General features: G+C 40.5%; 2 protein-coding genes across 2 annotated transcripts in view; one reads left to right on the forward strand and one right to left on the reverse strand.

The window, feature by feature from the left end:
* Positions 1-20,065, reverse strand: part of LOC144599074 (NACHT, LRR and PYD domains-containing protein 3-like) — a 47,621-nt gene that overhangs the window by 17,482 nt on the left and 10,074 nt on the right. The window contains exon 8 of the mRNA XM_078409796.1: positions 19,875-20,044. Coding sequence (XP_078265922.1) covers positions 19,875-20,044 — 170 coding nt within the window. The remainder of the gene's footprint in view (positions 1-19,874; positions 20,045-20,065) is intronic.
* LOC144599210 (G-protein coupled receptor 55) lies at positions 4,454-5,440 on the forward strand. The gene has a single exon (XM_078409964.1). The coding sequence runs from the start codon at positions 4,454-4,456 to the stop codon at positions 5,438-5,440; it is 987 nt and encodes a 328-aa protein (XP_078266090.1).

Here is a 20,065-nt window from a genome sequence, read left to right on the forward strand (position 1 = left end):
CTTAACTGTCCGTCTGGAGCCTGTGCTTAAAAACAGAGTAATTCTCCATCTACAAGATTACTGGACACCAGATTAGTTGGGTTGATGTTAAATGATTATCGTTTTTTGGCAGCACTCTCGCTCTCAGTTTTGTTCTGCCTCACCAGTGGTTGATCACCAAGAAGACTGTCTGACACTTCTCTCTGAACAACATTCAATTACTCCACATTAGTTAAACATTGAAAGAACTTCTTCCATTGAAAATTGAGTAATTAAATAATGTGTTGCTTGGAGCAACCAATTACCCAATATGGAATAAAAAGTGGCAATGTGCTGGTTATGGTTGGCCAATTAAGATTATGATGGGTAATTAGGGGGACAAAGAATGAGAGAACTAACAAGTTACCTAAATGCACTTTATACAAATAATTTGAATTCTGACTGGAACATGTCAAATTGGTTATTTCAGTGACTCTTTTAATATTTGAAAATATCCACATGCAGAGTATTGAACTGCAGCATATTCAGAGCCTTTAAAAAATGTAAGGCTTGAATATTTTGATTTTAAGAACTGAAGAAACATAACATCCTTTATTCGGCCAATAGGTTTTTATTTGTTTTGTGCTGACAATAAATGATGGAATTTTGTTTTCATTTATTTTGCTTTATGTGTGTGCAAGATACATCTTCTGGATGCACTGGGACGCATCCTCAGTGATGTGACCTAGGGTCATCGGGTGTTTCGGGTCTCACAACATCAGACACCCTCGCCCAGGCGACCCAGCCGGGGTTGATCAGGCCCCGACTTGCGTCCCAGCAGCAACTGCCCACGGATCAGCCCTCTTAATCCAAAGCTATCTAGTGGCTTTCTCTGCGGCTTCGCTTGCGGATTGAATGGCCCTCTTCTTTGCCAACCCCGTAATGCCAAATTGGTTGAGGAATTTGCAGAGTGAGCGACCTGCAAAGCCTCTACAGTCCACCTCTATGGGTTCATAGCGTGTCTTCCAGCCTCTGTCCCGGCACATCTCCACCAGCTCCTGGTACTTTGCGCATTTCCTCTCATTTGCTTCTTCCATATGCTCTTCCTAGGGCACTGTCAGCTCCAGAATAATCAGCTGTTTTGTCACTTCGGAGGTGATGATCATGTCTGGCGGGAGTGATGTTGCTGTGATGTGCTGTGGAAATTTCAGCTGTTTTCCCAGATCGACGTGCAGCTGCCAATCAGTGGCCGTGTAGAGGAGGCCCGGCCTTGTATTTGGTTGTTGTCGAGGCTTCTCTCCAGCTTTGACAAAAGTGATTGATTTCTTCGGGGCATGGTGGTGTTTGCTGCTACTGATGGCATTGGCTATGCTCTCAGCAATCACCTTAAGCACCTGGTTGTGGCGCCACCGATAGCGACCTTTACCAAGGGACTTTGGGCAGCTGCTGAGGAGATGTTCTACTGATCCCCTTCCAGTGCAAAGTGGGTAGGAAGGTATCACGCTCTAGCCCCAGACGTGGAGGTTTGCTGGGCTTGGTAGGGCATCACAGACAGTTTGGACAAGGAAGCGGACGCGCTGGAAATCTGCCTGCATGATGTTTGACCAGATAATCCTGCGTTGCGGTAAGCTCTCCCACCTTGTCCACGCTCCCTGCTGCCTGAGCCCCACCGTCCTGCTCACACGCTCTTCCTCCACACCTGCTCGGACCTCTTCCTGGATGAGATGGTGTCTGTCCTTGCCCTGGGCCTTGCCAACCTGGGTCTTAGGGAAGTATCCCAAGCCCGCTCTGCCAGTTGCTATGACTCCCACCAATGCCTTTTGGCTTAGGCGTGACTCTGCCACCTCCACTGCTTTCTCCGCCCTCCATTTCCTCCCTGTTCTCACCTCGATGCCAGCCGATGACACCTTCTGGTCCCTGGAGTCCCTGTACTGTAGGGCTTCTCTTGTCCATGCCACCATAAACTCTTCAGTGAGACCGCTGAATGGGAGCTGCAAGATGTACTGGTCCCGTACAGTGCTGCACTGTTGAGGCTATTTAGAAATATTATACAAGGATTTTAAATGCCGTAGACCACTGACCAATCCCATTTGCCAAGGGAAATGTCTGTTAGAATCAAAAAGTAATGGAATCATACTTCATAATCGTAACATGTCCTTTCATTCACCATGCTGGCTGTTAAATAACTTCCTTTACTAATTTCATTTCCCAGCGCTCAACCCATAGGCTTATATGCCATCTTTTTTAAGATGCTCAACTGCGTCAGTGATAAGCCAGAAAGGTAAAAAACCACAAGTAGAGATCAGACAATAAAAAGTAAAGTTATTTTTGTGAAAAGAAATTAAGGTTCGGTTTGTATTGCCAGATTACAATTATTATTGTGTAGGAAGGAACTGCAGATGCTGATTGACACCGAAAATGGACACAAAACGCTCGAGTAACTCAGCGGGTCAGGCGGCATCTCTGGAGAAAAGGAATAGGTGACTTTTCGGTTTGAGATCCTTCTTCAGACCAATTATTCAGACCTTCAATTATTATTGCTGGTTTGGACTTAGCCGTGCTTTATAAAGGCCAGGTTGATACCTTTGTTGAATTTTTGGTTTAAAGCTAAAAATCCTAACTTTGCTATGTTCAAATAAAATACTCCCAAATTGAACCTAAAGTATAAAAAAATAAGTCAAAAAAATAAATCCTAAACTTTTTTCAGGGAATTGAAGTATTTAAAATCTCATTTAGGAAGGGTCTTGTCCCAAAATGTCACTCATTCCTTCTCTCCAGAGATGCTGCCTGTCTTGCTGAGTTACTCCATCTTTTTGTGACTATCTTCTTTTAAATCTCTGCCTGGGTTCTGCTGAATTTTGCCATGCTAAATTGCTGGCATTTAACAGTATAACTGTTGCTAAGTTGCTAAGTTTCAGGACTCCCACACAAAGGCAGTTGTCCTATATATACCGGTCCATTTCTCTGAACTTCAAAAGTGAAAAAGAACATGTAGGTTGGGGAATCTCTTGTCAAGTCCTGCACCAAATCAGATTCAGGATCCACAAGCCCATTCATTTAAATGGGATTACTGGGCAATGAGGAAGAAAGGAGAGGAAGTTAAAGCATACATCTTTGAATTAATTATTTTTAGTTCAAAAGTGTTTCAAGTATTTTTTCTTGATTTTGTGTTTAAAATTTTTTAAGTAACTTTATTTTTGTGTTTTACATGTTTCATAGTATTTATATGTTTTGAGATTTCAGAGACTATAAAAAAACATTGAAAAACCTCAACAGACACAGAGTTGAGGGTGTACTTGGCTGGTTATCAAAGGTTTCCATCATAGTTTCATAAATTTGATTTGGATCACCTCTCTGACTCTGTTAAATCACTCGAGGCTATGTTAGTGAGAAGGGTCTCACCACTTGTGTCTAGGATGGCCTTGGCCACTATGATCAGCTTTCTGGGTCCAGGAGAATGGGAAACACAAGTAGTGAATGGAGGCAAAAGACTCCATTCAAGAAAAAGGCCAATGTTTGTGACAGCTTGCTGGATCATAGGGTATAGAAAGTCTGTGATTCTATTTTTGTTTTGAAAGGGGATTCTAATTACTACCCACACTTTCCTTACGACTGTAAAAAAAAAATTTTTGGATATCCTTCATGAAAATATTTCCACTATCATTTTAGCTTGTGCATTCCCGATGATAGCATCATGTGAGCAAGGGAAATAGAATAGTATTAAACAATTTTCATTGATGCTCTTGTATGACTCATAGTACATAAAGCATAGAACAATGCAGCACAGGAACAGGCACTCAGTCCATGATGTCTGTGCCGAACACGAAATGTGCCAAATAAAAGTAATTACTTCTGCCTGCATATGCTCCTTTTCCCTCCATTCTTGTATATGCATGTGTTTTTCTAAAAGCTTATTTAATACCACTATTGTATCTGATTCCACCACCACCCATGGCAGCAGCTTCCAGGCACCTCCATTCCCTGTGTAAAAAAACTTGTCCCGCACATCCCCTTTAAACTTTCTCTCTCTGACCTTATATCTCTCCACTCTATTATTAGACATTTCCATCCTGGGAAAAAGGTTCTTGCTCTATCATATCTATGCCTCATATGATTTTATACACTTCTATCAGGTCTCTACTCAGCCCCTGAATCTCCTGAGAAAACATGCAACAAACATCCCCCGAGCACATTCCCCTGTAACTTCCATAATGATTTAATTCAAGCATTTTTGCTTTGAATCGTGACAGAGAAGTCTGATTTGACGATGTGAAAGGGATACGTTTTGGAGACTGCATAATCTGAATTTTCAAATGTGCTGCAGGTGAATTAAAATTTTCTCTTGTATTCAGTCCTTAGAAGTTTGTTTCCATCTTTATACACTAAAATTATCAGTCATTATTTCAACCATTATCAGCCATTATTCCAGCATTGCCAACTTCCTTCTGTCTACATTATTTCTAACTTCAATTGTTTTAAAACTGGGCTCTCAAGTATGCTTTTTCTTTGCAGGATCAAGAAGGCCATGGGACGAGGCAGCCACAGCAACACAAGCTCAAGCTGTGAGTTCAAAACAGCTGTGGAAGAGAATATCATCCACCTAGTGGTCTACATCCCCATCTTCATCATAGGGCTGCCCTTCAACTTACTGGCCCTTTATATGTTCTGTGGCAAGATTAAGAAATGGACTGAATCCACCATTTACATGAGCAACCTTGCTTTGGCAGATATTCTGTTGTTGTTCTCCCTTCCTTTTAAGATGCTCAACCGAGATAGTGGTTGGCCCTTTGGAAGGGCCTTCTGCTCCTTAGTAGAATCCATCTACTTTGTCAATATGTACGCCAGCATTTTCATCATCACCTCCATTAGTATTGATCGTTATGTCGCCATCATCCATCCTTTGAAAGCAAGAGCCTTCCGATCACCCCGGAATACCTTGATCATCTGCTTCCTTATTTGGGTCTTTGTCTGGCTGGGAAGCATCCCTGTTTATCAATTTCACGATGATTCAAGCTCCAATTACACCACAAACAACAGAATTGTCTGCTTCCATGGGTTTTCTGATAAGTCCTGGAGCCCAGCGTTAATTATTTTTGTGGAGCTAGTGGGCTTTATGATCCCGCTAACCATCATAACGTTTTGTTCAGTCCGAATCATGAGGAAACTTTTTCAGAGGCAAAGTGACATCCCTGTAAACTGCATTAGAATCATTAGTGTCAATCTGGTAATCTTTATCTGTTCATTTGTACCTGCCCACCTTGGCATCTTTCTCCAGTTTTTAGTACGGCAGGACATCATTGGCCAAAATTACTGTTCAGAACAAAAAGCCATTAGCCTATTTGTACAGAGCAGCATGTGTATAGCCAATATCAACTGTTGTCTGGATGCTATATGTTATTATTTTGTTGCAAAGGAATTCCGTGAGCAAGGTTCACGCACCAAACGGTCCTTGGCTAGCATTTTCTCAAACATTTCTTTGTGAGTGTTTAACCGAATACAGAGCCTTCTTGGTACATGCGATGCTCTTGGCATTTTGGTAGTTCTGCATACTCCACAAACCATGGTGCATTCATTGTAACACGTCTGGCTACTTCTTCAGTGCATTTTCTTTTGTAAGAACAAACATATATACAGTGTCTTGCACGATCTATGGATATACCATCATGTTTCTCAGCAAATTTAACATATTTAAAACTGTAGGGACATAGCAGTCAATTTGTACACTGAAGGATTGAACAAGAAGCAGTAAGATTGTAACCAGAAAATGTCTTTTAGTTTTCAGAATAAAGGATAAATGTTTTACTGGATACCAAGAATAATGCTGCCCAACCACACATCACCCCAGACTTTGATGGACAATCAGGGCTTTGGTTTAACATGTCTTCTGATAGATGCCATATATTGTAGCAAAAAAAAACATAGAAGTACTGCACTTGAACATTGATTTAGGCTACTTGCTCATCTCTGAAGTATAATTTGAACCCTTCAACTCTTGATTCAGAGGGAAGAATCCTGCTGCTGAAGGACAACTAAGCACTCATCAAAACCCCACTAGTTCCTAAAAGATTCAATGGCTATTCTGCACACTACTTGATCCCAGGATCAGTATTTTTGGGGGTTGGAGAATCTTTGTATGTGGTTTCTTTATGAATAGTGGTGGAAACTTCTCAAGGATTCATCGAGGACATAATTTCCATTGACTATCTCTTGAGAGAACAGAACCATTAAATATTATACATTAATATTTGGATTGCATCTTTGCTTCTGCTAATTCTTACGACAGCAGACTCCAACCTAAGAATCAATTTCAGGCTGGCAAATTTGGGAATGGATTCAGGTTTTTTGCACTGCATCAGCATCGAAGCTCAAAGCCACTCAGGACAAGGCAACAGGTTTGAATAATGTTGTATCCATTATCTTGAACATTTGATCATCTACAAAATTAACTCAAGTAATTCATCAAGGTTTCTATAACGGTACCACCAGAATGTAACTGATAAGCACAGTAGATGTATGAGAGCACCCCATCCTACAATGCCCTTCCAAGGCACACGGCATCCTGACTTGGAAATAGACTGTCATTCCTTCATCGCTGTTGGGGCCGAGTTTTTGAACTCCCTTCTACATTGCCACAATTTAACCACAATTACCAGACTGCAATGGGTGAAGAACTATGTTCACCATCACTATTTCTAAGGCAATTATAGACAAGCATTATATACTGACATTTTCAGCAACACCGAGAACTTGTGAGTAAATAAGAAAGGAGAAACAAATGCAAAAAACTCGAATGTTCATTTAAATGTATAGCTTGTTGTGAGAGGCCTAGCATTGTTTTAAAAGTAATTTGTTCTGATGTATATGTAAATTTTGTAATGTTCCCTTCTGTGTCTTGATGAATCAATTTTGATTTCACATTTTTTAATTTACATAAACGCCCTTTGTTTTCTTTGCCTTTCAAATGAATTTCTCTCTTGTAAACAGACAGTTAGCTTTTGAATTTTAGCAAAGCAGGTAATAGATTTAGCTAATTCCAAAAACGGTTGTAATTCAATTTAGGCATGCAGAATGTGCAATTATAAAAACAGTAAACAAGAAACTGTAGAAGCTGGTTTACAAAAAAAGACACAAAGTGCAGGAGTAACGTAGTGGGTCAGCAGGTCTTCTGACTGATCAGACTGAGTCGAGAACCTGTGAGTAAATAAAAAAGGAGAAACAAATGCAGAAAACCAGAAAGATATTCAATTAAATGTATAGCTTGTTGTGAGAGCCTGAAGAATGGTCATGACCCAAAACATCGCCTAACCTTGTTCTCCAGAGATGCTGCCTTACCCACTGATTTACTCCAGCACTATGTGTCTTTTTAAAATTTACAATAAGTGATGATAAATGACGCATTTAAATGATCACAGCCCAAGATTCAAAGAGCCTATTTTCATCGTACTTGGTTTTTACAAACCTCTCAAAGAGATATAAGCACAACTCGGTATGATCCTCAGCTGTGCAGATTGGGAAAGATCTACATTCAACATCTGGCATTTGCTGATTCACCAGAAACAGCAATGGAAAAACAAAAATTCACTTCACTTTTTTTAGACTATCAAGAATGATAATAATTGTTCTAATTACTGTTGGAGCCCTCTGTGGACATGTTTTATTGCACTGTATATTCAATACATGTAGACATGGATATGTAATTTTTTGAGCAGGGTGTGTTTGTCCGTACATATGCATACTTGTTTATGTGTGTATCTCTGCATGCACAGTGTGTGTACGTTTAGGATTGTAAGCTTTTGCCTGTTTGTGAGTATGCATGTGTGTGTGTGTATCTGGTAAGGTGCATGTTGATGTCTTCTTGTTGGAATGCATGACATGAACAAAGATTTTCTTCTTCCTATAAATACTGCCTGCTTTGCTGAATGCTTCTAGTACTTTCTTTTTCTATTTCAGATTTCAAGAAATGATAGTACTTTGCATTGAAGAATAATAAAGCTCTACTTGAAGAACACAACAGCCACCATTCTAAAGAAAATCTTGTGCATTTATTTTATGTTTAAATCTGAAATAAAAGTGATCCCAGTTTAACAATGAAGGACAATTAAAATAATAGTATACTTCCTCCCAATATAAAGTAACTGAATTCCAACCATTTGCTTGATTAAATTTAAGACAAATCAATAGATGTTACATTTGTGCTTAAAACAATATATTTCTCTTTTAGCTTGAGCGGCGGATATCTCAAATTCCAATTTCAAACAGATAAGTATTTACTGATACAATGCAGGAAAAGTACAACCCAAATAATAGACCGCAGGATGCCAAAGCCACAGGACAATAGAATAGTTTGTTTAATTGATATTGGTTGCTGGACAAATAAATAGTCTGGGTATTTTACATATACAATCAAGGCTGCGGGTGCGGCTGCGACTCGCCTTGGGCTTGGCCCGCTGTGGACCGTCCGGTGCGGCCTACAACCACAACAACCTGACTGCGGGCGAGGACAGCAGGAGAAGGGAAAGACATTGTGGCCTTCCATCACAGTGAGGAGAGGACTGGAGGAGACTCACTGTGATGGATGTTTCTTTGATGGATGTTTCTTTTTTGTGTGTTTTTGGGGTTGGGTAATTTGAATGCCTATTTAATGCTTTTATTGTTGGACTGTGTTTTTGGGGTTTTTGGGGTTGTGTAATTTGAATGCCTATTTAATGCTTTTATTGTTGGACTGTGTTTTGGGTTTTTTTTGGGGTTGTGTAATTTTAATGCTTATTTAATGCTTTTATTGTTGGACTGTGGGTGACTGAATTTCGTCCAATATTGGATGACAAATAAAGCTATCTTGAATCTTGAATCTTGAATCTTGAAGGATTTTTTAAAAAGATCGAAAGTGATTAGGTACCTCAATGAGTCCGGCAGCATCTCTAGAGAACATGGGTAGGGGACGTTTTGGGTTGGGGCTGGAAATATATTTTATTTATCTAGAGGAATTACATTACTCTAGATTGTTTTCTCAACATTTACTAAAAACTCTCTCTTGGTACTGGATTGGAAAGTAAATCTTGATTGGATCACCAAGATTTAACTGTGAAGAATGCATCTTTATGTCACAGTTAACATTTTAAATTTTTTCATTGCAATTTCTCCGAAACAGCCGTTCATGTATGCCAATATATATCAGGCTATAACATTTACTGATACTCAAGTGAGATTGGTTGCTGTATTCTTTTGATTTACCACATACTTTTACTGGTACTGTTGACATTTGCAAAGATGTTCACGAAAAGAATCTCCAAGATAAGCTTTAAATATGCAAATAATAGGAAGCGTGATGCTTGTACCTTCTCTGCAATCTCTATCTAAATTCCAGATAAATTGCACATTATTACTTGCAAACCACAGATTAGATATCTTTGGGGTTTATTGCACAGCAGCTTTTATAAAGAAACGCCCGTGCAGCCAATTAATCATAAGTACCAAACTCACAAACAAATGAATTGACTTTGCTGATTGGAAGATTCAAAGAAACCATTCATACTGATTATGGGTTTCTATCTGAGGCAGATAGATTTTAAAGGCAGAAATCATCGGAATGTTTTATCAAACAGAAATCACAACGGGAATAGGTCAAAGGTAGGTTGTAAGAGATGATGCTGTAATTGATTACAATAAATAAAGTATAAGTATAAGTACAACTATAAGTTGCAAGAAAGCAGTCGGTGGCAAGTCAAAATATTTCCAAAACACTGAAACATTCTTGATGTTGAATGTTGAAAACCAAGTTTCTTCATAATCGAAATAATATTCTTAAAGGTGGGTATCACATAAAACAACAAAAATTACAAAAACCTAGCCCATTTAATAGAACATAGAACAGTACAGCACAAGAACATGCCCTTCAGCCCCCAATGTCTGTGCTCTGATCATGGTGCCAAGACCAACTCTTATCTGTCTGCGCTTAATTCATATCCCTCCATTCCCTGCATATCCATCCACGTATACAAAATTCTCTTAAACGCCACTATCGTATCTGCCTCAATCACCACCCCTGGCAGTGCATTCCAGGCACTCACCTTCTGTGGAAAATAAATTCCACGTACATCACTTTTAAACTTTGCCCCTCTCACCTTAAACCCATGCCCTCCAGTATTTGATTTTCCATCCTTTGAAAAGCTTCTGACTATCTACCTCATCCAAGCCTCTCATAATTTTATAGTTTCTATATACTTCTATCAGGAAATACTCCGAGCACAAAAAAACATTCTACTTATGGGAAAGATCCCTACATATTAAATGTCATGTTAATTTATTATTGCATTGAGTGTATCAAAAATAGTCTTTACCAAAAAAAAGATTTCCATGAATTTGGGACATTGGCTCTAATACAGCCTTGAAATGTAGTCACTGTTGGAATAAAGGATTTTTACAGACCTAGCTCTTGTGAACAGTGATTGGATAGTTGCTAGATAACCTGTTCTAATGATTTTCTAGGAGATAAATTTTGTCCTAAGCACAGAAGAAACTTCCTCTACTCTTCATCTGGCAGTGCCCTTTTCCATGCCTTTGTTCTTTCTTGATACAATTGTTCTAATGTCATTTTGGCTGGCTTTTCTTATGTCTTAATTCACACCCAAGCCCCTTTCTTATCTCACCATTCACTTAACCATAGAGGTATTATGGCTCAGAGTCTGACAATGTCTCAGTATAAACATTCTCACCCGAGTTTTTTTTTGCACAATGTTATTCACCATGACTTGTAAAGCTGTGAAATCTGTGTCCTCCTCCATTCCTGGTTTGTTGCAAATATTCTTTGATGCATCAACGAGCTCATCAAATTTGGAATTGCCTTTTTACTTTTCTCTAACTTCCAACACTCCTTAAAAATAATTCATGAAGAAGAAATTCCTTTACAATATTTTCCACTTTTGCTTATGTAAAATCTGACATTATTTGACTATCATTTCTATTAATGCTCCGGCATGCAATTATCTCCTCTATTTAAACAGTATTGTGCTCGATTTTCTACTGAAACTGATAGGTATAAAAGGCCCAGTGGAGAGGCAGGTGGGAGGCCTGGGAGTGGTCACACATGGAGTATTGTGTGCAGTTATGGTTGTCACACAAGAGGAAGTAAGTGATTATGCTGGAGTGGGTGCAGAGGAGATTCATCAGGATGTTGCTTGGAGTGGAGTGTTATGGTTATAAGGAGAGATTGGATAGGTTATGTTTGTTTTCCGTTGAGTAGGGGAGACTGAGGGGTGATCAACCAGAGGAATACAATGATAAAATGCAATGATAAAATGCAATGACAAAGGTAATAAATATGTTGGGGTGATGATACAGTCTTAGTTCACAGCAGTATTCACTGAGATTGGCTCTTTTGTAAAACTGTTGGTGTGAAACATCTCTCATGCCATAATAAAACAAATATAATGTGGAGATGAATTTCTGCGGGCAGCAGAAATTGAGAAGTGTCCCTCCAATTGACTGAGTCCAAGGATTTAATGAGGTTGAGAAAGGCTGAGCATAGTTATTGGTGCTACTCACTGCATTTCTCTGGAATTACTGTGCAGTGAAGATTATTCGCCTCTCAGTGAATAGAAAGCACCATTATGATTCTGGGAGGAGTTTCTCGGTCACTGGGAGAAGATGGTTGAAAGGGACTTGGCAATAACTTTCCTCGTTGCAGACAGCAGGGGAACACCTCAAGAAACTGCAGACAGATTTAGTCATTCATTTCCTGAAGATAGTCACAATTATGGATACACTATATCAAGAGTACACCGAGCATTGTAAAAATGCCACACCCTCAATCTATGGGTGGCAATGTTACGTAGTTGGTAGAGCTGCTGCCTCACGGTACCAGAGACCCAGGTTCAATCCTGATCTCGAGTGCTGTCTGTGTAGAGCTGGCACGCTCTCCCTTTGAGTGCTTGGGTTTCCTCCGGGTGCTCCAGTTTCCTTCCACATCCTAAAGACATGCAGGTTTGTAGGTTAATTGGCCTTTGTAAATTGCCCCTACTATGTAGTACTTACTGAGATACAAAACTGAGATAACACAGAACTAGTGCGAATGGGTGATTGATGGTGATGGACTTGATGAGCCGAAGGGCCTGTTTCCATGCTGTATCTCTAAACTAAATTAAACACTGTGAAAGTACTTTCACAAAAGGGATTGCTGTGGTTCAAGGTGATAACTCACTGTTATTAACAGCCAAGTGTTTTATTGTCATCTGCCCCAAAATGGAACAATTAAATTCTTACTTGCAACAGCACAACAGATATGTAAATATAGTACTTTTTAAAACCCATAATAAATAAATGGTGTCCATTATTACCGATTGTCCGCTATTACCGAACAAGGGGGTTAATATGTACAGTACTATTGCCAATAATCAGCTAATAAACATACACTATGCAATAAACAGTAAAGGACACAAAATACACAATACCTTGGGAACCATTCTTTAGGGAATAATATATATTCCTTTATTCGTCCCACACCGGGGAAATTAACAGTGTTACAGCAGCAAAATGGATAGCAACAGAGCAAGAGATCATCCATTATAAATAAAAGATACATAAATTGTCATCAGTTTTCTGTGTGTTCTTAGCTGTTATTGTTGACTCGTCTGCTGGGAGCAGTGCTGGTTGTGCAGTCTCACAGCAGCGGGAAGGAAGGATCTCCTATATCTCTCCTTCACGCACTTGGGGTGAAGGAGTCTGTCACTGAAGGAGCTACTCAGTCCAGTGACAGAGTCCTGCATGGGGTGGGAGCCGTTGTCCAGCAGCGATGTTAGTTTTGCCATCATCCTCCTCTCTCCCACCACCTGCACTGCGTCGAAGGGGCAACCCAGGACAGAGCTGGCATTCCTGACCAGCTTGTTGAGTCTCTTCCCCTCCGCCGCTGAGATGCTGTTGCTCCAGCAGACCACTCCATGGAAAATGGCCGATGCCACCACCGTGTTGTAGAAGGTCCTTCGGAGTGCCCCCTGCACTCCAAAGGACCTGAGTCTCCTTAGCAGATAAAGTCTGCTCTGGCCCTTTCTGTATAGCGTATCGGTGTTTTCAGTCTAGTCCAGTTTATTGTTGAGGTAGACACCCAGGTACTTATAAGAATCCATCCTCTCGATGTCCATTCCCTGGATGTTCACCGGTGTCCGGGGGACCTGGCTGCGCCTGCGGAAATCTACCACCATCTCCCTGGTTTTCCCCGCGTTGATCCGGAGGCAGTTCTGCTGGCACCAGTCCACAATCTCCTTGTTCAGTTCTCTGTACTCCCTGTCCTCGTCACCCGTAATGAGGCCGGCGATGGCAGAGTCATCAGAGAACTTCTGTAGATAGGAGTCTGCAGAGAGCTGAGGGGAGGGCTCCCCTCTTCCATCATAGATGAGGCCCTCAAGCGGGCCTCCTTGATATCCCACCACTTGCTCCCTCTCCCCCCAGTCGCAATAGGGAAAGAATCCCCCTAGTCCCCACCTTTCACCTGATCAGCCGTCGCATATACATAATCCTCGAACATTTTTGCCACCTCCAATAGAATCCCACAACTTGCCACATCTTCCCATCTCCACCCCTTTCTGCTTTCCGCTGAGACCATTCCCTCTGCAACTCTCTGGTTAACTCGTCCCTTCCCACCCAAACCACCCGTTCCCCAAGTACTTTCCCCAGCAACCGCAGATGTAACACCTGTCCCTATACCTCCTCCCTCGACTCTGTCCAAGGACCCCGACAGTCTTTTCAGGTGAGGCAGAGGTTCACTTGCACCTCCTCCAACCTCATCCACCACTGTACAAGTGTGAACTCTCCTATATATCGGCAAGACCAAGTGATTGTTTCATTGAACACCTCTGCTTAGTCTGCCTAAACCCACCTGATTTCCTGGTTGGTAAACACTTTAACTCCCCCTCCCATTTCCAATCTGACCAATATCAGAGTGAGGCCCAGTGCAAATTGGAAGAACAGCACCTCATATTTTGCTTAGGCAGCTTACAACCCAGCGATATGAATATTGACTTCTCTAACTTTTCCTCTCTCTCCATCCCTCTAACTTCCTAGATCTCCGACCAGTTTGACTGTCCCGATTAAATTTTTATGTTTGCTTTGTTGTCGCCTTCTCCTAGCTAACAATGATCTATTCTACATTTTCTTTGACCTGCATCTCTTTTGATGTTTTGATTTCACCCCTTACATTCCTTATCTCTGTGTCTCCCTCTCCTCTGACTCTCAGCCTGAAGAATGGCCGTGATTCTAGGGGTGATAGAACATAGCAAGAGAGCAAGAGATCATTCATTATAAATAAAAGATACATAAATTGTCATCAGTTTTCTGTGTGTTCTTAGCTGTTATTGTTGACTCGTCTGCTGGGGGCAGTGCTGGTTGTGCAGTCTCACAGCAACAGGAAGGATCTCCTATATCTCTCCTTCACGCACTTGGGGTGAAGGAGTCTGTCACTGAAGGACCGCCCTTGTCCCGTATTAGGCCCAGGGGGTGATGTAGGCCCGGACGCTGTAGGCCCGGACGATGTAGGCCCCAACACTGTAGGTCCCGAAAGTTTAGGTTTCCGACATTTTAGCTCTGGACAGTCTAGGTTCGGGGGCACGGGCGCCGCCTAACAGAGGTTGCGTAGCAATCTGCCTCCCGGCCCGGGCAGCCGCCATTGGTGGAGGGGAGCATGTGGCCGCTGGCTGGGTGGGACACGTAGCGGTGACGTCACCTTGTCCCGTATTTGGGAGTGAGATAGTTGGCACCCCTACTAGTGGTGTGCCTCAGGGATTGGTGCTGGGCCCATTGCTGTTTGTGGTTTATATCAACAATTTGGATGTGAAAGTACAAGGCATGATTAGTAAGTTTACAGATGACACTAAATTGGATGGTATTGTAGATAGTGAAGGTGGTTATCCAAAATTACAAAATGCTAGTTATTGGTTGGGATGTTATTTTACAGTTGTACAACACTTTGGTGAGGCCGCATGTTGAGTAGTGCGTTTAATTTTGGTCACCCTGCTACAGGAAGGGTGTTCTTAAGCTGGAACGTGTGCAGAGTAGATTTACAAGGATATTGCCAGGACTTGAAGGCCTGAGCTATTAGGGAGAGGTTGGGCTGCCTAGGACTTTATGCCTTGGAGTGTTGGATGCTGAGGGTTGATTGTATAGGGGTGTATAAAATCACAAGGAGAATAGATAGAATAAATTAGCAGGGTCTTCTACCCAGAGCAGTGGAATCATGAACCAGAGGATATAGGTTTAAGGTGAAAGATTTAATAGGAACCTGAGGGATAACATTTTCACAAAGAAAGTGGTGGGTATACGGAATGAGCTACCAGAGGAAGTGGTTGAAGCAGGTACTATAACAACATTTAAAAGATATTTGAACAGGTACATGGATAGGAAAAGTTTAGAGGGACATGGGCTAAGTTTAGAGGGACAAGGATAGCTCTTACTAGTGTGGATGAGGCATCTTGGTCAGCATGGACATGTTGGGCCAAAGGGACAGTTTCTGTTCTATAAGTTTCTATGACTCCGAGTGTCATGTTTTGATGTCTGATCTTTATCCTTTACTACATAAGGACCGGTTTTCATCTTGCTCCAAATTTCTTTATCATCAGCATTTACTTGGCTTCTTGACAGTGTTTAGCTAGAGGATAATAGGTGCTGGAATGAATTAACAGAGATGGTCATTGAAGCAGACCTTATGATCATGGATCTCAGCTTAATGGTCTCATGTTAACATTCATCATGGTTAGTTTAAATTCATAGTTATTACCTCTCAATGGAAAAAAAAGGTTAACAGAAGAGAGTGCAGTTGCTGGAATTTTGAGCAAAGCACAAAGTGCTGGAGGAACTCAGCAGATCAAGCAGGATCAGTGAAGAAAATGGACAGGCAACTTTCAGGTTACGATCTTTCTTCAGACTGATTGTTACGAGAAGTATTGTTTGGAAAATCATAAATTGATATTTAAAAATCTGATTCATTTCTGAGACTGGGGTGCAAGGATGCTGTATTTTGGAGGAATAGCTTTAAATAAGTGGTAATATCAGGTTACTCAGATTTTTGATGTTAGACATCATAGATCTCAATGTACAATTAATCATCACCTATTGCTTCCAATGCAAGTATTTCACCAATTTTGTGCTGCTTGGTTATGATTGTTATGAACTGTTAATCATAATGCTAATCATTGGCTTAGCAGAGCCCATTTTTATGAGATTAGCCCACTCGCCTGCAAAGGTGGTTGTAGATTGTGAATCTTGCAGTCACTGGCAGGCAACTCTGACATACAAGAGTTTGAACAATGCAAAGCACAGAGAATGCATGCACCATTTTCTGATGTTGCATGCAAGGCTTTATGCAGGAAGTTCAAATCTACATGTTGTCTGCTCTCTGGTGAACTCTGCAGGATTTTCACAGTAGTGATAGTATCTTCAATATGGTAGCATTATGACATGTTCACATATGTGTGGGCATATATCAAGCACCATGCTGGAACCCTCACAAGCTGCACCCAAAAGCAAATTATCAGCCATGATGTTTTGATTGAGTTTTCTGCGTAAATTAAATGAAAGGACCATGAACAGCAGGGAACATGGAATATGCAAACCTCCCTTTCCCATGTGACATACCATAGCAGTAATAGTTTTCCTGCTTTCGTCTCATTGCAATTTTTAGCAGTACTCAACTGACCACATTTTCTACAAGAAATCCAAATGCAGATTATATAATGCTCCCGACTTGTATAGCAAACCCTTACAATAACAGACCTCTTTATATAGTGAATTTTGTTTATAACAGACTGAGGCACCCATTGCGATGCCCTCGCACTTCCGCCAGTTATCCAATGCGCTGGTATCACATGGCATGCTTCCAGTTGCAGGAATGAAGAGAACGAGCAGCATGAAGGTGGCATGAGTACCGGGTCAAATTACTCCAGCACTTTGTGTCTTTTTTTTGTAAGCCAAGTTCTGCAGTTCCTTGTCTCTACAATAGCACAAGCAACTGAACAGAAGTTGCTGACACTCACTGAAGCCTACACTAGTGTTGGACAATTGAACTGAGAACCACATCTAATTCTCGGCACTGATGCCAGCATTTATGTTACAAGTATTATCCCAATATATTTCACATGATAACTTTACACACATTGAACAATTAATATACAGATATACACCAGTGTACTGTATAAATGTACTAATACAATAAATATGTATGTATGGAATACATTTGTAAGTTAATGTCACAATATATTCTTCTACGAACAATGAAAATTCATTTTACAGTGTAAATTTCATAGTTAGTTTAAGTTTCCATTCAAAATATAACCTACACATTAGCCCAATATAACAGATATAATACCAGTGTACTATGTAAATGTACTAATACAATACATTTGTATGCATGGAATACATTTAGAAACATAGGAAATAGGTACAGGAGTAGGCCATTCGGCCTTTTGAGCCAGCACCGCCATTCAATATGATCATGGCCGATCATCTAAAATCAGTACACCGCTCTGGCTTTTTCCCAATATCCCTTAGGAGGTAAATCTCAATCTTGAAAACATCCTGTGAATTGGCCTTCACTGCCTTCTGTGGCAGAGAATTCCACATATTCATAACTCTTTGGGTGAATTTTTTTTTCCTTATCTCAGTCCTAAATGGCCTACCCCTTATTCTTAAACTGTGACCCCTGGTTCTGGACTCCCCCAACATCGGGAACATTTTTCCTGCATCTACCCTGTCCAATCTAAGAATTGTATATGTTTCCGCAAGATCCGCTCTCATCCTTCTAAATTCCAGCAAATACAAGCCCAGTCGACCCATTCTTTCATCATATGTCAGTCCCACCACCCGGGAATTAACCTGGTGAACCTATGCTGCACTCCTCAATAGCAATAATGTCCTTTCTCAAATTAGGAGACCAAAATTGCACACAATACTCCAGGTGCAGTCTCAGCAGGGCCCTGTACAACTGCTGTAGGACCTCTTTGCTCCTAAACACAAATCCTCTCGTAATGAAAGCCAACACTGTAAAACGAAAGCCATGCTGTACCTGCATGCTTACTTTCAGTGACTGATGTACAAGCACACCCAGGTCTCGTTTCACCTCCCCTTCTCCTAATCTGACACCATTCAGATAATAATCTGCCTTCCTGTTCTTGCCACCAAATGGAATAACCTCACATTTATTCATATTTAAAATTAATGTCACAATGTATTCTTCTATGGACAACCAAAATTCAATTTCCAGCGTAAATTTCATAGTCAGTGTAAGTTTCCATTTATAATATAAACTACACACACCATCCATTCAAATATAGAGTACTTCCTGGAATGTTGCTCTATACTTATATGTTATACATTATTATTTGCAACATTGAATTCCTTACACAATAATCAAAGCTATATAGATTTTCTATTTTCTTGCACAGCATTTATTCTTATCTGCATTTTGTATTCAGCATTATAAACATTGCACATGTTCTCATGCTGTAGAGGATATATGGAGTATATTCATTATCTTCCAGTGGATACAGAGTTGCTGCATACACAAATCAATCAGAATGAAGCTAGAAAATAAAAGGGTGAACTTATATTTATACAATGCATTTTGCAACCTCGAGTTACTGTTATTGTAATAGATTGTGCCACTATCCATACCACCCCTTATCACTTGCCATTGTTGGCCTAGCTGAACCTGGATCTCGTCTGCTGGATCTGAGAAATTACTCATGGTGCGATGCAGAATTTCTCAATCTTATTCCATGGAGTGCATAGAAGAGAAATGTATTTAGAGGTATGGTGAATCACCATTAGAAATCAAATGAAAGGAGAATGTAGCAGTTCTGGCCATTGGATCATGGAATCTATAATCTTATAATGAGAGGAGTCATAGATACATCCATTACAAAAGAGTCCACAACAATTTTCCCTGAGCAAATTAGTCTTTGTGAATTTACCAGTTGAAAAAGACCCTTGAGCCAGGATTGAGCATCCAGTTTTTAATTCCTGGGTTTGAACAAGTTTATAATAATTCTAATCAACTTTCTTTTGTGCTGGAACGAAAACTCTGCTCATAGACAGTATAATACCCATTGTAAAGAATGATGCAGTTATGTTATCAGATTGTGAATAAAATAATTATTTGCATGGTTTGAGAAATAAACAAAAATACAAAATGAAACATCGAATTAATTATCGGGCATTAGTTAAAAGATCACTAGACCTATCTTATACCTTTTCTGTCTTTAAACATATTATTACCATTGCTGTGCAGCGTCATCACTGCTATGCACCACAATTCTTTTGGAGGGTGTATTTTTAGTTTAATTTAATTTACTTTATTATTGTCATGTGTACCGAGGTACAGTGAAAAGCATTTGTTTGCGTGCTATCCAATTAAAGTACAGACTATACATGATTACAGTGCACAGATAAATGATAAAGGGTACAACATTTAGTGCAAGATAAAACCCAATTAAAGATAGTCCAGGCCTCCATATTGATGTGATTGAGTGTGTGATATAATTTGAGGGGGTTATTAAGACAGCAGAGTGAGTGTCTCAAACCATGGCATCCAGATCAGGACATGGTGCAGGGAATGTCCAAGATTCGACATCACAACATGGGTAGGTAATATGGAAACTAATACCCAGAAAGGGACATGGGGCAGTGAGCGTTGCAGATACTGGTGGCTGGAGAAGGACTTGGGATTGTGAATCTCTTAGATCTTGATAGTTACAGCAAGGGTTAGGCTATGAGTTTAAAATCTTGGTTCCCAGAACAGGACAAAGGCTGTGTCTCAGATCCTGGTTCACAGAGCACAGTGTCTAACATTCTGATATGTGGAGTAGAATGTGAGCTAAAGCAACAGATTTCATTACAACAGATCAGGCAGATGAAAATGATAAAACTGTAAAATTTACCTGTTTTCCACTCTATCTTACAATTAGATTGTTGTGCAAAGTGCTGCAAGTTACTGGCAGAATTTCCCAGGTTGTTGCATTGGAGGTTCAGCTGTCTTAGTGTACGTGTCACTCTCAAGGCAGAAAGAATATCCTCACAACAAGCAGCAGTCAGACCATTGCCTTTTAAGCTGCAAGAAACAAGCGGACAC

This window comes from Rhinoraja longicauda, chromosome 13 (genome assembly GCF_053455715.1).
Source record: "Rhinoraja longicauda isolate Sanriku21f chromosome 13, sRhiLon1.1, whole genome shotgun sequence".
NCBI lineage: Eukaryota > Metazoa > Chordata > Chondrichthyes > Rajiformes > Arhynchobatidae > Rhinoraja > Rhinoraja longicauda.